General features: G+C 37.8%; 1 protein-coding gene across 2 annotated transcripts in view; it reads right to left on the bottom strand.

Moving 5' to 3' along the window:
- Positions 1-17028, bottom strand: part of LOC150077520 (ETS homologous factor-like) — a 280365-nt gene that overhangs the window by 33827 nt on the left and 229510 nt on the right. For both annotated transcript variants that reach the window (XM_090386799.1, XM_090386800.1), the window contains exon 2: positions 6646-6712. In XM_090386799.1, the coding sequence (XP_090242925.1) occupies positions 6646-6712 (67 nt within the window). The remainder of the gene's footprint in view (positions 1-6645; positions 6713-17028) is intronic.

The following is a 17028-nucleotide window of genomic DNA, read 5'->3' as shown; positions in this document are numbered from 1 at the left end:
CGCGTGAACAGCGATCCCGCTGGAAGTCAGCATTTGCGAACCGTTTCTGTTGAAGAAACCAAGTAGCAAAAGTCCTCCGGAGTGGATAATCCGCAGGCTCCAATGATTGGACGCGTTGCAGATGGTATGAACTCATTTGGTTTGTTGACAGTATCCTCCATACAGTGGATTGGGAAATACCCAATCGTTGGCTTATCGCTCGAGTACTCGTACTCGGATTGCCTTCTGCAAGACGTAGGACATTCTCCTCATTGTCTGGCGTCCTCGTCGTTCGCTCTCGATTCATGGTACCTCTCGTGAAACAACCAGTCTCACGTAACCTTCTGTGCACACGTGCGAAAATCGTATGATGAGGAGCACGCCTGTGCGGGAAACGTTCCTGGTACAAGCGCAGAGCGGCGCGCCCGTTACAGTCCGCAGCTCCATACGCGAGGTGCATGTCGGCCAGTTCAACGTTTGAATCTCGTCCATCCTACTGCCTCGGGAACCGGTTCGCAAATGCTGACTTCCAGCGGGATCGCTGTTCACGTGACCTCCCGTTCAACGTCCTCTACCGCATGACGAAGGCATTTCGGACCCTGCAATGCTATGTGATTCCGATTCGTCGTTGTGCCCCCTACACCTCCTGCAAGTTTGTCGCACTGGTAGTGAATCGCCCTGTATATATACAGTATATATATATATATATATATTTTTTTTTTTTTTTTTTTTGTACACTTTTGTAGTTTACAAGCCAGCAACCCACTGTTGAAGCACTTCTCTTGTTCAGGGTAATTAAGTTGTCTCACTCACCGAGTTAAATAACTTGCCCAAGTGTTCCGTGAGGTGTATTGCATTGGGATGTGTGTTAAGCGACAAAGCAGATAAGGCTATGTGGCGTCAGTATATTGTGTCTGGAATTGCGTTTTTATTTCAGTTGCAATTAAAAAACGCAATTACAAAAAAATTAATAAATAAAAATGAAATGACAGGAACTCAGTTGAGTTTTTGTAATTATCTTTTTATTTCTCGGAACTGGTTTTTCTGTAGAAAAAACCCGAGTTTCGAGAATTGAAATGATGCATTCCCTGCGGGAGACTGACTCGGCCACTTTGTCAAAACGGTGAGGCAGGATTCGAAACTAGGCCGCTTGCACAAGCTGTTTAAAGAAGGCGATTGTAGCCACTGTAGAAAGATGCCAAACTTCTAGATTCAAATACGGCCACCATCAGGGTTCACACTAGTTTTTCACCTGTGTGGCTGCACTGGCGGAATGCTATTCGGCGATCTGAATATCGTCCCATGACTTACTTTCTGTTTATCTGTAGCAAAGGGGAATTTCCTTGTTCCGTCCTGGGTATATATACGTTGTCTTGATATTTTTATACATCCAATTGAAAAATATTCCATTTGGATGTATAAAATTCTGGAATGTAGTTGTAGATGTGTTCATTGGCAGCGTTGATATCCAGATAAATAATATCAGTTTGGGATTTTATTGCTGATGGCTTGCTGTATCCCAATAAGAGTTTCTAGCAAATCAGTTGTAGTTCTATGAATAATCACTGTGTGGAGATGCAGTAGTCTGTTTCCGAAGCACTGGCCAAGAAGAGTTTAATTACCTGTACTGGCTCAAAGAGCGTCAACAGAAGTTCTTTACGATAAATTTCCACATCCGATTGAAGTGGACCTGAGGAATTTGATTTTCTCTTGAAATTTTATGTTTGCAGTTGGTTTGACTAGGTAGGTGTGCCAAAGTGCTGGGATCCTTTCCATTCGAGCATCTGTTTTTATACATATGAAGTAGGGTTTCAGGTATGGAAATACTTGAAAACTTTGACTAAAAAAGAGTGGTAACTATTAGCTTCTAGTGTTTTTGTAGGTAGGCTGTTTATTGATACAATTGTATAAAACTTCGCTATTTCTCATGGGGATAAAATATCCCTACGATAAATAGTGAAGTTCAGCATCCTTGTTTTGTATTTCGTCCTTTTTCACTTTAAAAAAATAATAATTCGAAACTATCGGTCATGTCTGAAATCGATTGTTTTCATTGTAATAGTATATTTGAACTATTTTAAACAGTAAAAATTAGTTAAAAATTTGATCACCACCAGGGGCTCAAATAATTTATTCACTACAATAAACAAATTAAATTTTCTGTCGTTATAAAAAGGATTCTGGGATCGCAGAATTCTAGTGTTTGCTCGTAACGGTCTTATTTTTCGTTGCTAAGATAAAATATTGAAGCTGTAGCCAAGATAAAAACTTTGACCCTAACTTAAGTAACCAAGTCGTTTGATCGCCGTTTTAAAATGTTGCCTAAAGATAAAGCAAGATAAGGCATTTTTATTACAAGAACGGTGACAGTGTTATTGAAGCCCTTCGGGCATATCAAAGACAGAAAAAATGTCTCAAGGCTACCTTGTTCGAGAAGAACCGTATTAAGTATTGTAAGGCGCATCGAAAAAGGCTACCTAAGCCTAGAGTGGTCGTCCGTCAGCATCACAAGAAGTAATTCAAAGAATTGATGAGATGCAACAACAACAACGAGCCCGATCAAATTGACATCTCCTGTAACTAATATTTCCTCGAACACGGTGTGTTAGCTTCAAAAATAAGCGTCCACCTGTTTCTTATAAAGTCATACATCTGCATCGATAGGAATCACAAGACTATCGAAGCCTTAGTGATTTCGCTCAGTGATTGATTGACAAGGTTGCGCAAGAACCAGAATGGTTATTTAACATCTCCTTGACAGACGAAGTGTTGTTGACCTTGTTGGATTTGTAAAAGGCACGAATTGTCGAATTTAAGCTAGAGAAAACCCTCGTGTGCACTTTGAGGAATCACTCCATCCATGGAAGATTACGGTATGGTATAGATTTATGGCACAAAGCTATTATTAGTCCTTTTTTTTCTTTAAAACCATTAACAATAGAAGGCAATTTGAGACATGCTCATTTAACGGCACACCATATCTTAACCTATTGTGGACCGAAATTATCCCAGAGCTTATTGAACGTGGTTTACATGGGAGCATAATTCTTATTGAAGGATAGTGCTACTCTTCATACTGACAACAATGTCATATAGGTCCTACGAGAAACCTTCACGAAGGAGCGAATCAATCGCCATTTTCTGCATTCCTGTTCTATAAGATTGCCCGACGTAACTCCAACAGACTTTCGGTTGCCGGACACCTGAAACACCGTTTTTACAAAGAGTCCGTTCAACTGTTTCATATTTAAATAAATAAATACATTTTGTTTGTACTCCGAGACGACCGCGTAAAGGTCGGAGGAGTTCGCAAGATAGAGAGAACACAGCATTATACTGTATTTAGTAGTCACGGGGCTTGAACCATGGTCACTCAAAGAGGGTTTACTTTTGTACCCTCGCGTTTGAGCATTTGGCTAATTTGAAGGAGGCAGTCCATTGGGAGGTAGTGAAAATTCCTCGGAATTTTAAATGTAGCTGTGAAGAACATGCCCCTTCTTGACTGCTTATTAGAAAATAATGGTGAAAAAGTGGAGATTCGATTGTCAATAAAGATAGGCGAAAACTTAACGTTTGTGTTAATTTTCTAAACTGTCACTTAGCGTGTCTCTTGATGGTCAGATTTGGAACTAATTTTTATTGTCAAAAAATTATCCAAAATATACCAATTGAAATGAAAAAAAAAAAAAAAAAAAAGTTTTCGACAGGCCCAGTCCTCATGGGCAGAACAGTACCTTCTCCCCAACACCAGCACAAAAAGCCGCGTTCGAATCCCGTCAATGACGCGAGGAAGGTGTTTTTTTTTTTTTCACTCCAGGGCTTGAGTTAGTCGGTCTCAGTCGAAGATCACATGGTTTTTGTCTGTTGAAAACTCGGGGTTTCATCTGCAAAGCAGGTAAACCGACTAGAGAACACACGCAGTTTATGGCATTATACATATGGGTTGATGAGGTTTTTTTTTTTTTTTTTCCAAAACTATCAATCAGCCATCATTCTTTACTATGCACTACCTAGAAATCGTTCTATCCATATGGCCTGTATAAATGAAATGAAATTCCCCAGTTAACTGTTCTTTGTAGCAGCCTAGTCAGTTATTCCTTGTCACCAGGGGCTCACACCAGGTGAGTATGGGCTTAGCATACCTAGGGTCCTGAGCTGGATATCATAATTCTTCTCTTTCTTGGTGATTCCCTTCAACTTCTGACTTTCTCTCTCTGAGGGTAACTTAATTTTTTTGGCTGGTGCAGCAAAAGCCTCAGGCTTCCTTGAACCATATGGCTAATAATTATAATAATTATCGTTTGTTACTCCTCTGGAGAAGTTAGATTTCATTCGACGAGCGGGGAATTTCTACAGTCATTTTTCAATCGAGGCTGCGGTTAGCGACCTCAGAGAGTAAGGCATTCCCCCTCAGTTATTTCGAGATTTTCGGCCCGTTAACACACCCTTCTGCAGACATAAACAATACGAATGAAGCGATGAGCTTGGATGCCGTTAAAATGAGAACTTGATTTGATTTTTTTTTTTTTTTTTTCAATGAGTAGAGGATCTGATGCAGTTGTACAAATTTTCAGCCTCCGAACAAACATCTGGCTTTCTAATTAACTTTGTAATTGTTTATTTTACCGGACCTTACACTAGTTCTTTTAATATTTTCTTTGTGGTTACCAATGGCTATATATGATCTGTATATATTAATGTTTATTATAATTATTTGTGTTTATTATAATAGTCTAGTATATTATCTGTACATTACAAGGTTTATTTGTTTATAAAGAATTTTATTGTATATCCTTCTCCATTTTTTATTGTACATCCGTCTCCGTTCTTTTATTGTATATTCCTCTCCATCCCGTCACATTTTCCTGGATCCGTCACTAGTTCCATTTAAGCCATTAAACAGCCACCCCTCTTTCTCTCTGCCAAATTGTCAATGGTTGTGTCTCAATTCTTAAATGTCCTAAAGTTAAATTCGCCTGTGTCAGAGTTATCTTAACATCTGTTTCATGCTCGCAGAAACAGCATTCCTGTCGTTCAACAGATTCCCTGAGCTACATGAGGACAGAAAGCGCACTGGGCATGTTAATTATCGTACTTCATGAAGCCTTCTGCAGATAGTGTAACGTCCTGGCATTTTATTTGTTAATGGTAGGATGATGTCAAGTATGGTTGTTGCGGAAATGAGAACTGATTCGCTGATTGCGATTTTCTCTAGTGGTCTAAGCATCTTTTCTAGCTTAGTCAGTTGCTTACCAGCGTATCGCCGATCAACTAGAAAAGGGAAAATAAGGGGGATAAATAAAGAAAATTAAAATTTTGTATTGCTTATTGAAAATACTCTCTCGATCCGCTTTTGCTGATCTCTTTGCAATCGATCTATTAAAATTGCGACTAGAGAACAAATTACTAATTTAAGAGCCTCTCCAATATTTCTCGTGACTGGGGCACAGAAAATATTTATTTTGCTTATTCATGCTCTTTGCATAAGAAATGTATGTTGAAATACAGTCTGGATGATAATAAAACGAGTAACTGCAAAGTTCATTGTTCGTAATACCAAAAATGTCGAAACGACTCGAGAAATATCACAAGAGAATGAAAGGGATGGCGGTAGGCATTAAAACAGACGAAATATCTTCTTTACTTGGAAAATGTAAACTGTTTCGCATCTAAGATGATAAGGATCGAATCTTTAAAGACCTTTAAAAAAAGCATAAGGATGATGGGTATGAAATGGAAGAGAAACTGAATGGAATGGATATCACTATAAAAGAGTTAGTTAATTCATTAACTACTGTTATTTATCATTTCTCATAAACAGTGCCCAGTTATGTTTTACAGCACTGACAACCATAAACACAATAAATAAATGCGCGTAAAATTATTATATGTTACTAAAAAGCCCGTTATCTAGTAAATCCTAGGATTACCAGTTTTATGTTGGTAGAAATCTGAAATGTCAATATTTTTCACTTTATTTCCCAAACATATTTACTATGTTACATATTCACATAATCTCATATTTATATACTCGTATGTAACCAAGATAACCTATTGGGGATAGCAGATGGTAGATATCCGATAAACCTTCCCTCACCATGCCTTTGTTTAAAAATAGAAAAGCGATGATCGAACAGGGAGACAATAATAGTTTCCTACTTCCATCACTTTTCCGATTTTTAAATAAGAGCACAAGGAGGATATATCTGTTAACCCGCAAAATTGTCTGGGTGGCATATTTACTATATTCCAAATAAACTGAATAAGGTATTCAGTCTTATCTGTTTATGGTGTATCTATATTTCTGTTTCTACACTTGCATTTGTGAAGAAAATTTTCTTAAAAAATAATAAATAAATAATACCTTTGCTTATTTTGAATTGTTGGTTTTTCTTTTGCCAAAAAACTGGTCAATGTAAGGATTTACCGTATCAGAGTGGTAAAAGTCAGAATTAAAGTAAAAAATGTTGATATTTTGAGTTTTTTACCAACGCAAACTGGTAAATCTTACGATTTATCAAAATGCTTTGGTAAAATCTGATTTCGGGCTTTTACCAATACAAATTGTTAAATTCTAGGAATAACTGTATTTCGGGCTTTTACAGTAACACATACAATAAAAATCATGAGATCGATATGTGATGTTTGCGTGAATGCATACTGTACCTCTAATGGAGACATGGGATCCGTACCCAGCATCATCTTTATGCCTGATGTCGGCTGCCGGTAGGGTCTGTAAACGAAAGGAATTTAACCAAAAACATTAAAACTAAAATAAATAAAAATCAACACTTTAAAACTTATAACTGAAAAGATTAAAGTTAAGAAAAAAATTAATTAAAATCAAAGATGTCGAAGTCTATCCATTATGGTAGACAAGTAAACCTGCTTGAAAGGTAACATTGTTAAGCTCTGAAGATCAGTATTAAGCGCCGATTTTTAGGCGCGTATACATGCGTAAAGCGCCTATTATCTTCGTCATGTCTGTCTGTCTGTCCACTTGTAATAACTCTACTTCCCTAGTGGATGGATTTTCATAAAAGTTTATATTTGGCTCCTTTAGAGAGATTTATCGACCCATTCCAAATGTAATTAAAATCAGATCGATAAAAATCTGTCAGTTATTATTTCTTTTTCTGTCCGTACGCATGTAATAACTCAACTGTCAACTGAGGGATTCTCATGAAATTTTATATTTGGCTCTTTTACAAACGATTTTTCGAGCCTTCCCAAACTTCATTAAATTCGGACCAATCGATGTACAACATTTATTATTATTTTTTTGGACGTTAGCATATATGCATAATACGCCTGTTGTCTTCATCATGTTCGTCCACGTTCATCCGTCCACGTGTAATAATTTGGTTCCTAGTGGATGGATTGTCATGAAATTTTATTTTTTGGCCTTTTAAAAGTATTTGTCGCGCTACATAAAATTTCATTAAAATTGAACCAATAGAGATCCGGCAATTAGTATTATTTCCCCCTCCCCGATCTCATATAATAATAATTCGACTCCCAGTGGATGGATTTCATGAAATTTTATATTTTGCTCTTTCAGAACAATTTGTCGAGTCTTCCGCAATTTCATAAATTTTTAACAATTTTTCAATTTTTGAAAAACTATAATAAGTTAAAGTGAGGCAGCAGGACAATATTGGAAGAGACTATAAAAGTGGTTAAGAATCCACGATATAAAAAAATAGCATGACTGTTCCATTGTTGCCAAACACGATAAAAAAACAAAAAAACAGGTTATATCCATTGATCCCAGTTTTCTTAAATTATATTAGTTTCCTTTGCAGGAACATTGAGACAAAGGGGTGGGTAGATTTATTTTCGGAATTGCTCAGGAATCGCCCAATTTTATAATACTAGACATCGAAATTTATGTAACTACAAGTGTACCCGTGGCGAATATTTCGCAAATACTGGAACAAAACTGTTAAAAAATAAGTGAAATTTTGAAAACCGGTCGGAAACCTTTTTTTTTTTGAAAACTTTACTGCTAATTGTTTTTTTTTTCCTTCAGTTTTACTGAAAAATAAAATCTATTGCAAAAGTAATCAGGCCAAAATCTTTAGCCTTTGAGTTATTCAATTTCAAAGAGGATTCTGGACAGGATACACGCAAATTATTATATAGAGTGTCTCAAAAATACACGGCATAAATTCAGGAATGAGTTCCTCATATGTAGACAATAAAATATTTTATATCAACATAGTTCCGGAAATGCTTGGTTCCCTAGTTATTAACCGCAATGTCGTATCTCCCGCAGGTGATTTCCTTAATCACAGGGTACTGACAGAATCTGGTGGTTTTCCATTCCGACCATGTACTCAAATCAGGATCAAGCGGATATGCACTTTATGTACGGTTTGGCGGACGGCAATGCTCTGGAGGCTCGTCGTTTGTACCACGAAAGGTTCCCAGAAAGAAGATGTCCAGACAGGAAAACGTTTGACGGTATCCATCGCCTTCTTTGTGAACATGGGACCTTTACACCTCGTGCTGCCGACAGAGGACGACCAAGATCTACGACTCCTGAAGTAGAGGAGGAGGAGATTTTGGATGTTGTGCATGCCACTGCTGGAATCAGTACACGCAGAATAGCAATGCAACTGGCTGTTCAACGTTTGACTATTTGGAGAGTGTTGCGAGAACACCAACTGTATCCTTACCATCTGCAACGGGTACAGGCCTTGTCACCAGCAGATTACCCTGCGCGAGTAATGTTCTGCCAGTGGTTCTTGCAGCAGTGTGGTACAACTCCTCACTTTCCTGCCTTAGTGATATTCATAGATGAAGCACAGTTCACGAGACGGAATCCAAAGCTTTCACAATTAGCATGTATGGGCTGAAGAAAACCCACATGCAATTCTTCCATCACATCACTTCCGTTGATAGGTTAAATAAATTTAAGGAGGAACTGGACAGGCATTTGGAGGGTATGGTGTGATTTTTTTTTTTGGCTGATGCTGCATAAGCTCCTACACTTGCTTCCTTGCATCAAGTGCCACTACTACTACTACTACTACTTTCTGGAAAACAACGTGCCTGATTCCTTGGACGACACGCCACTGATCATTCGTCAACAAGCACACTTCATGCACGATGGCGCTCCCGCACATTTCGGCCACCTAGCCCGCAATTACCTGAATCGAAGGTTTCCTGGACGGTGGATAGGTAGAGGAGGCCCAACTGCCTGGCCTCCACGCTCGCTGATTTAAACTCACTAGATTTCTTCTTGCGGGGCCATTTAAAGTCATTGGTGTATTCGACTCCGGTATCTGATGTAGAAACTCTACGCAATCGAATTGTGGCAAGTTGTGAGACAATACGAAACATGCCAGGAATTTGGCATCGTCTTCGCGAGTCCATGAGACGTCGATGTGAGGCCTGTATTCAGGCAGATGGTGGACATTTTGAACAATTACTATAAGGTGATGTGAACAGTTAAGTGTCATAGACAGACCTTCAAAACTCCGAAACCAAGCATTTCCGGAACTGTGTTGATATAAAATATTTTTATTGTCTACATATGAGGAACTCATTCCTGAAGTTATGCCGTGTATTTTTGAGACACCCTGTATAGATACAGGGTAATCCATTCAAAACATTTCAAATTATTGTAAAGGAATTACATGAAATTATTATACATAATTTTTACAGTTAACTTTCCTTAGTTAGTCATATTTTCTGTAATATTTTTAATTTGTATGCGAAAAAAAAAAACACATAGAGCCTCCTTGGAAAAAAAACAAAAACGAATTAATATCAGTTAATCTGTTGTATCCTTTTAAATTGCGCACCATCTTAATTTGACACATTCACATTCTTGTTAAGAAAATTACAAATTGGTAAATAAAGAAACAAACAAACAAGTAAATATCAAGTAAATATTGTATCAAAGATGCAACATTATGTATCTCTGTGGTGTGGGGCGGTAATAATATCTATCTACATTCAGTATGAGTTCGTATCTACAGTACAGCAGGAGCGCGATGAATGAACAGAATTCTACGCAAACTTTGCAGGTGGTGTTTGCGGAGTACATTCTTTGGTAGGCTGAAAGAGGGTGCAGTGTCTGAATTTTGACTTTTATTTGGAGGTTTACCCGACAGTTTACATAGGAAAAGTCATTGGAACATTGGTGCTTTGCATACACTAAGCTGGCACGTGCTTTAGTATATCTACAAAGTGTGGGATCATGCACAGGAATATTTAGTTCAATGCAAAAATGCGGTTACGGCAATTTCTTTATCATTCTGGTCAACACACCGAAGAAGTTTCGTTTCCATGATTTCTTTAACGATGTTGTTAGTTTATTTTGGTAGATAACATAACCTACTATAATTCAAAAATTTGCAAAAAGTATTCTCCGTGTAGATGGAAAGTCTATTAGAAGACGAAGGATGCTGTAGTCGAGATATGCTAAGGCCATTCACTTCATTAGGACATATCTAGTTGAGTATTTTGCCTAACCGCCATGACGAGCTGTAGTAGATTCCGGAGGATGTTGGAAGTGCTGTGGGAAATATTTTTACTTTGGCACGTCAAAAGACGGAGGGATTATGCGGTACAGGTCTGGTCGAAGTTCATTCTTTATATAAATACTCAATTAGACTGGGATCTGAATTTGAAGGGATACTAGTAATTCGAGGTTTTAGATATATAAGGTTTCGAATGGCAAGCGCGATTTGAACCATTACGAAGTTGAAATTTTGTGAACCTGATGAATGCAAAATTTTGAGATTGCAAAACAAAGCAATCCATATTCTCGGAGACTCTTCTGCATATCAATCTAAATGGAAGTGAAATGGATTTTCATGAATGCAGTGTATCAGTGGAATGCTCATTTAATATTTTTCTGTCTTCTTAAAGTCAGGATTTTCGAATGGGAAAGATAACAGTTGATGAATTAAAACGCAGAATGTACTCAATATCCAAAGACCAATACCATAAAAAGTATTTTATTTTTTAAAACAGAATTAATTATTTATTTATTTATTTTTTTTTTTGAATTGGGTCGTTTGGCCTTTGGATTTGGCTAAGGTTCATTGAATCCTATTAAAATCTTTGTATCTGTGTGTAAAGACTGTGTTACCTATTAAAATCTGATTGGAATGTGCGATTTCAATAGACGTACGGTGGAGCAGGTTTAAAAATTGTGTTGGGTCTTGTTATTCTGCAAATAAGTGCTTAGAGGGGAAAAGGTTATAAACTGTTTGAGTTAAGTCAGGGCCTCTTGCATCTCTTCAGTTCGCAACGAATTGGAGTTCGTTGCGAATTAAAGCAAATTATGCGATGTCACTCAGCGTTGAGATGCGAAGGGGAGAGGAGTAAAGAGCAAGAGGTTTCGACCCTTACTTCTAAACCCTGTTTTTTTCTCTTTTTCTCTTTTTCCGAAAAAAGAATTCTTAGACATCCCTGCGAAACCTTATATGCTCCATGGCAAACGTTTTAGTGGTTTAATAAATATCTGAGTGGAAAAGAACTGAGTTCGGATTCCATCAAAAATGCGGGGAATTTTTATGGGCTTTTTTTTTTCACAGTGTGGCTAAGTTAGTCGGGTTCAGGCAAGGAATGCATGGTTTTTCTTCCCAAGCTTAACACACACTTAATCCTTCCACTCGTTTAGAGAGGTCTGGTTCGATTTCTGTCTGTGACTGGAGGATTTCTTAAATCGGAGGACCGAGCCTCTTAAATAGGAGCTATAATTAGCTGATCACAGGCGGAGGGAGCAAGGTATCTTCATTAGTTATTCCAAGTTTTATCTCCACAGCACGCAAATCGGCTTATGAACACATTCGTTGTGCATACAAAACACACTCAGGCCATATTAGAATAAATCACCAATTTTGGGTGGGGTGAAGTGAGAGATAATTACGAAAGGAAGCAATGCTCTACCCACAGTAGCGGTTGTGAAGTAATCATGTCATGTCATTGCATTATACTTTGGAGTGAGCCTGATGCTTACCATTTACATGAGACTTAAAAATCAAAAAAATCAAGACTGTGTACTTTTTTGTATACCTGTAATAGGTAAACCGGTAGTTATTTATTTTCAGTTTGTGCACTGAATATAAATCAAACTAATAAACATGCGTACTTGCCAATCCATGTTAAAGTTTAACATTACCGTTCAGTGTTAAATAAAATTTTTAAAACTGGAAAGAAAGAAATGCAGTTAATTAAATGTTAGGACAGAACATGAATAATGCAAAGCACATGAAAATCAAGTATACATAAATATTAATATGTTTTCAGGAAACGGGGTCAATAGCAGTTGATTTCTGCACTTTACACAGTAGGACCTAGTGACGGAAACCTAATTTTTAACGATCGTTCGCATTTATTGTGCACTTCAACATGCAATGGATTCCAGTTATGTTGTTTATTTTTAGCTTGCTAAAAGTCCCGTTTAACTTTGAAGCCTGACAAATATGAGTAATATGCGAAGGGAAAAAACTCACTCAGCTCTTGCCTGAGGAAATTTTTTGTTTGTTGTTAACTGGCACAATTAGCCTACAAACCAACTATTCTTCCTATGGCTGATTGAGAGTTGACTGCACTTTGTGAGCGACTAAAATATTTTCTCTTCAGGAGTTCTTTGTCTTTCTTTGAACAATTCAGATGTTGAGTTAAAAGCGCGATATACGAATAGTTCTATTTGTAATTGTAGTCTTCTTTCATACATATTTGAAAAGCAGAAAATTAGACTTATCCTCCCGTCATCCTCTCCAAACTAGAACTGGATATTGAATATTTTTCAGACTGCGAAGTAATAAGAGTTTTCGGCTCTGCCAGCAGTTTACCTAGACTCGCAGGCCATGCTAGAACCTCATGTTGGCACGCAGGCCTCTGTAGTACGCACGCCATGGGTACAGTACACGCACGATGGACATAAACGAAGAAAAACGTTATCGTTAGCTTCTAATTAGAATAGCAATTTTCAAACTTCTGTTTTTTGCGTTGGAAACATTTTGTAAGTCTAACACTTCTGTGGAACATGAATATCTTTAAAAACAGTAATAATTAATAATAAATTTAAACGAGTAATACACGAGTATGTGTACAAATATTAAATCAAAATTCAATGATAAAAAATTAATGAAACGTTTCCAGTATCTTGAATTCCTTTGAGAAACCCAGGTTTCGGCGAAACGCACTTTGCAGATCTTTACTTTTGACCATTGCCCTAATCTTATAAGTCGAAGAACGAAATTGGAGATTGGTGAGGAAACGGTTGGTTTAATTTTTTTTAGTTTTTTTTTCAAAAATAACTAAATCGAAGCATTTAGGCTTAATATGAAAATATGTATATTTTTAAAATTTATATTTAATTATGAATATCAATAAAAAATAACTTTTACTATTTAAATTTCTTTTGGAAATTATCTCGAAGCACTTCGCAGCTTTGCAAAATGGGATGCACGCTATGACCGAACAGCCTTGAAGCTGACTGATGTTGTGCGAAACTGCATTACCATAGAATGCAGTTTCGCCCAACATCAGCACAACACAATAATTTGACTAGCAATAATTTTAAAATCCTTTCGCTGCCCGGCTAGACCCTTGTGTTGAGCCGGACCCAGCTCGCGGGCTGTACTGCTGCTGTAGGCAGTTCTGAACTTTGGTTATTTCATAATTGTTATTGAAACATTGTTAACGTGTCTTACAGACCATCTCAGATTTTTTTCTTTCACGTTATATTCCCCTCTCATTAAAGACAAAACCAGACAAAGATCGTTATGTCAACCTCTCTCATTCACGGAATTCTGAAAAGCTTTCCAGGGATTTATCTCGGTTCCGCAGCATCCAGTTTGAAAACCTGTGAAACAGACTATTGAAAAAAAAAAAAAAAAAAAGAAAGAAAACCTAGAAATAAAATTAATAAAATGCCTTACAAATCGATAAGAAAGTTAACATTAGTGTCAAATATCAGAAGGATCAAATATCGCGCTGGGATTTCCAATTGTTTCCACAAGATGTTTACGCGGAAACATCATGTGGATACAAATTTCTCTGCCTTTAGATCATGCTACTCATCTCTAAAGAATCTACACATCTCATTTAGAATTCTTTTTTTGCGTCACGACTGCAAAATGGAACATCTTTTTTTGGCTGCCAGTTGTAGTGCCTTTCAATAATAATAATAACCTAAGACAGGAGATCAAAGAGATGTGACATATGCAACAAGTAACGACCATCCTGATCATCGTGTCAACCACCGGTATGGGGCCAAAGACCTTACATAACAGCCTAGCAGCAATAGGTCTCCCAGCGAACACTTACAAGGAACTCGAGAAAGTCGCAATCCTGAGCACCTGTAGGATAGTCAGAGGGTTTCTCAACCAACAGTAACACCAGACATAACAACAACCACACTGTGCACTTGGTAGCAATACCTGTTACGAGGTGGAAACCCCAATCAGGGAAAAATAATATACTGTCAGAGAATAATTTTTAAAATTCTCCTGATCATTTTTGAAAAATGGTTCTTTTCCTATCAGATGACGTCACATTGAACTAAATTATAATCGGAGTGAAAGTCCTTCCCCCTTCCTGGTGTAACCAGTGAATGCTTTTAAATTCAGTTGGTTCATTTCTCTCCGAACTTGACAAACAAAGCAGATGCGTGATAAAGGTACTAGCCACGTGTGCTATCAGACCATGTCTTAGCATAGTTTGTAGTTACATATTTTCGCGATATTTTTTCATTGTTCACCACACATTTCACACTCGAACACCAGATAAAGCAGTGTTGTGAAATCAAGCAAAGGAAGTAAAGACCTTCTCATTGAACAAGCACGGGTTTAAGCAAAATCAGCTATCCATAAAAAAAGCAATTCAGTAAACGCATAGAATATGAGATACACTTTTGGAAGATAAAGATCTGACACGATTCTACAACAGTGAATTTATCAATGGTAAAATATGTATTTCAGATCACTAAAGGGAAATTTAAACACTATCCAAAAAGTTACAATGTTCTGCTGGTGCAATTGCACAAATCTTTAAATAAGCAGGTCAGTCATGAATGGGGTAAGCATGATATTCATGGGCGCCTCCGTAGCCAGGTGGGAAGGACAGCAGTACATAGCACACGCTTCTTGATTAGACCGGGGTTCGAGCTCGTGACCACCAAATACGGAGGATGCGGAAAGGTCAGGGAATGACCACCGCATATTCCCGGAGCAATATGGCCTTAGTTGCTAATGCTCCTAAAAACCAAATAACAACAACAACAACAACATGATATTCATTTGAAACTTTATTCCCTCTTTTTCTTACGGATCGCTTGAGACTCTCGATATTTGGAATCAGGATTAGAATCCTACTAGAATACTCAGTTCAGTATCTGAACATCGGTGAGTTAGAGTTTCACTACCTTCTCTGCAACAAGGTCTCGTTGGTACGATTTTGCACTTTACAGAATTTTTGAAAAAATGCGACAGTAACAAAAATTGTAGGAGACAGTACACCAAACCATGATTGAAGTGAAATAGTAACTTTTCACTTTGTGGATGGGCTCTCGAGCTCCGAGAACAGATTCAGTAGTTTTAGTTTTGTTTATTAGCGTTTCTACAAGCATTCGAGTTTTCTTGTGTTCATAGTTCATGGAAATAAATGTTAATTGGGGTTATATATTTTTCCAGCCAAAACAGTTAATTTATTGAATTAATCCGGGACGAACGCGTTGCGTTATTTTTATTTATCGTGCAACGTACATTTCATTTTATTTAAATAATATTTACAGTAATACTAGCCCAAACCCACTTAATACCCAGTTAATAATCAAATTTTCCAGTAACAGGCTTGTTTCCTAAAATGTTAACTAAAAGGTAATATGTACATTCATGAGCCATAATTTTAACTTGCAGGTTATTCCATTAAAACAAACGTTGGCCACTATGTCCCAATTAGGATAACTGATATAAAATCAGTGCCGCTCGGACTGTGTTTCCGTCCCTGCCATGAGGAGGCGAGCCTCTATTATCCGACAGTATAAAGAAAACTTACAACTTCTAAAACCATAAATTTATTTACACCGGTACATCAATTAGTAGATCACACCATTTGGAAATGTTGTTTCTGTAAATATGATGATATGATGCATGAGGTATATAGAGATAATCTTTATTGCCCTTCACGGCCATAAAGCCATGGGTTTCCAGTCTCCCGATACTTCTGGGATATTTTTTGTTCGCAGAAAAATTTATTTTCTGCGAACAATTATTTACAAAATGAAAAAAGATAACTATAAAAATGAAAACATATTTGGATACAAAGGAGAGAACTCCTCAGAAGAGCTAGGTCTGATCGAACTGGCTTAACATCGAGATAAGAGCACCAACTATGCAAGGTACAGATCAGTCATTGCTGATTAGTTCTGCTAGTCATAATTTTTTTCCGGTATGTCCGGTCACCGCCAATTTGTTCAGGTCGGCTTCAAGTGCCTGGGTTTGCTTGAGCATCTGCTGAGGGAGGAACCTGTCCGAAAGATGGAGTCGTACTGAACGCGGGTATAGCTCGGGATTGACCCTAAGGGCAGCAGGGGGAATTCTCCAGCCATAGGTATCCCAGAATGAAGGTGTTGCAGTTATGCCTGTTATCATCTTGACTGTTGCCAGGAGGCGATGGTCGTTCAATTAAGGTGGAAAGCCGTGGAACCCCGAGAGAGTCAGCAAGCTGCGTGGTGCGAATCAGAGCTGGAAGGTTGTGCTTCCTGTTGGCCCACTTTAGGAGCCAGAATTCTGCTGCGAAGAGTGGTTTCTTTATTGACGGTGCCACTGAGACCCAAATTTCAGCAGCATAGAGTAAAGGTGGAAAGATAACTGTTCTTATGTACTTCACGGTTGTCTTTTTATCGGTGATATGTCGGAGATGTTGTTTTGCTATCCACCGGAGCCTTGAAGCACGTGTGAGGAGCATGTCTATCATCATCATCAGCCATTTTCAATCCACTGCAGGATGAAGGCCTCTCCAGCAACTTTCCAGTTCCTTCTGTTTTGAGCACTGGCCATCCATTTACTACCCAAAAAC

The sequence above is a fragment of the Mastigoproctus giganteus genome, chromosome 12 (assembly GCF_048544385.1).
Source record: "Mastigoproctus giganteus isolate SK-2022 chromosome 12, ASM4854438v1, whole genome shotgun sequence".
Classification (NCBI taxonomy): Eukaryota; Metazoa; Arthropoda; class Arachnida; order Uropygi; family Thelyphonidae; genus Mastigoproctus; species Mastigoproctus giganteus.
The sequence above is the reverse complement of the archived record's forward strand: the minus strand, read 5'-3'. Positions and strand labels throughout refer to the sequence as shown.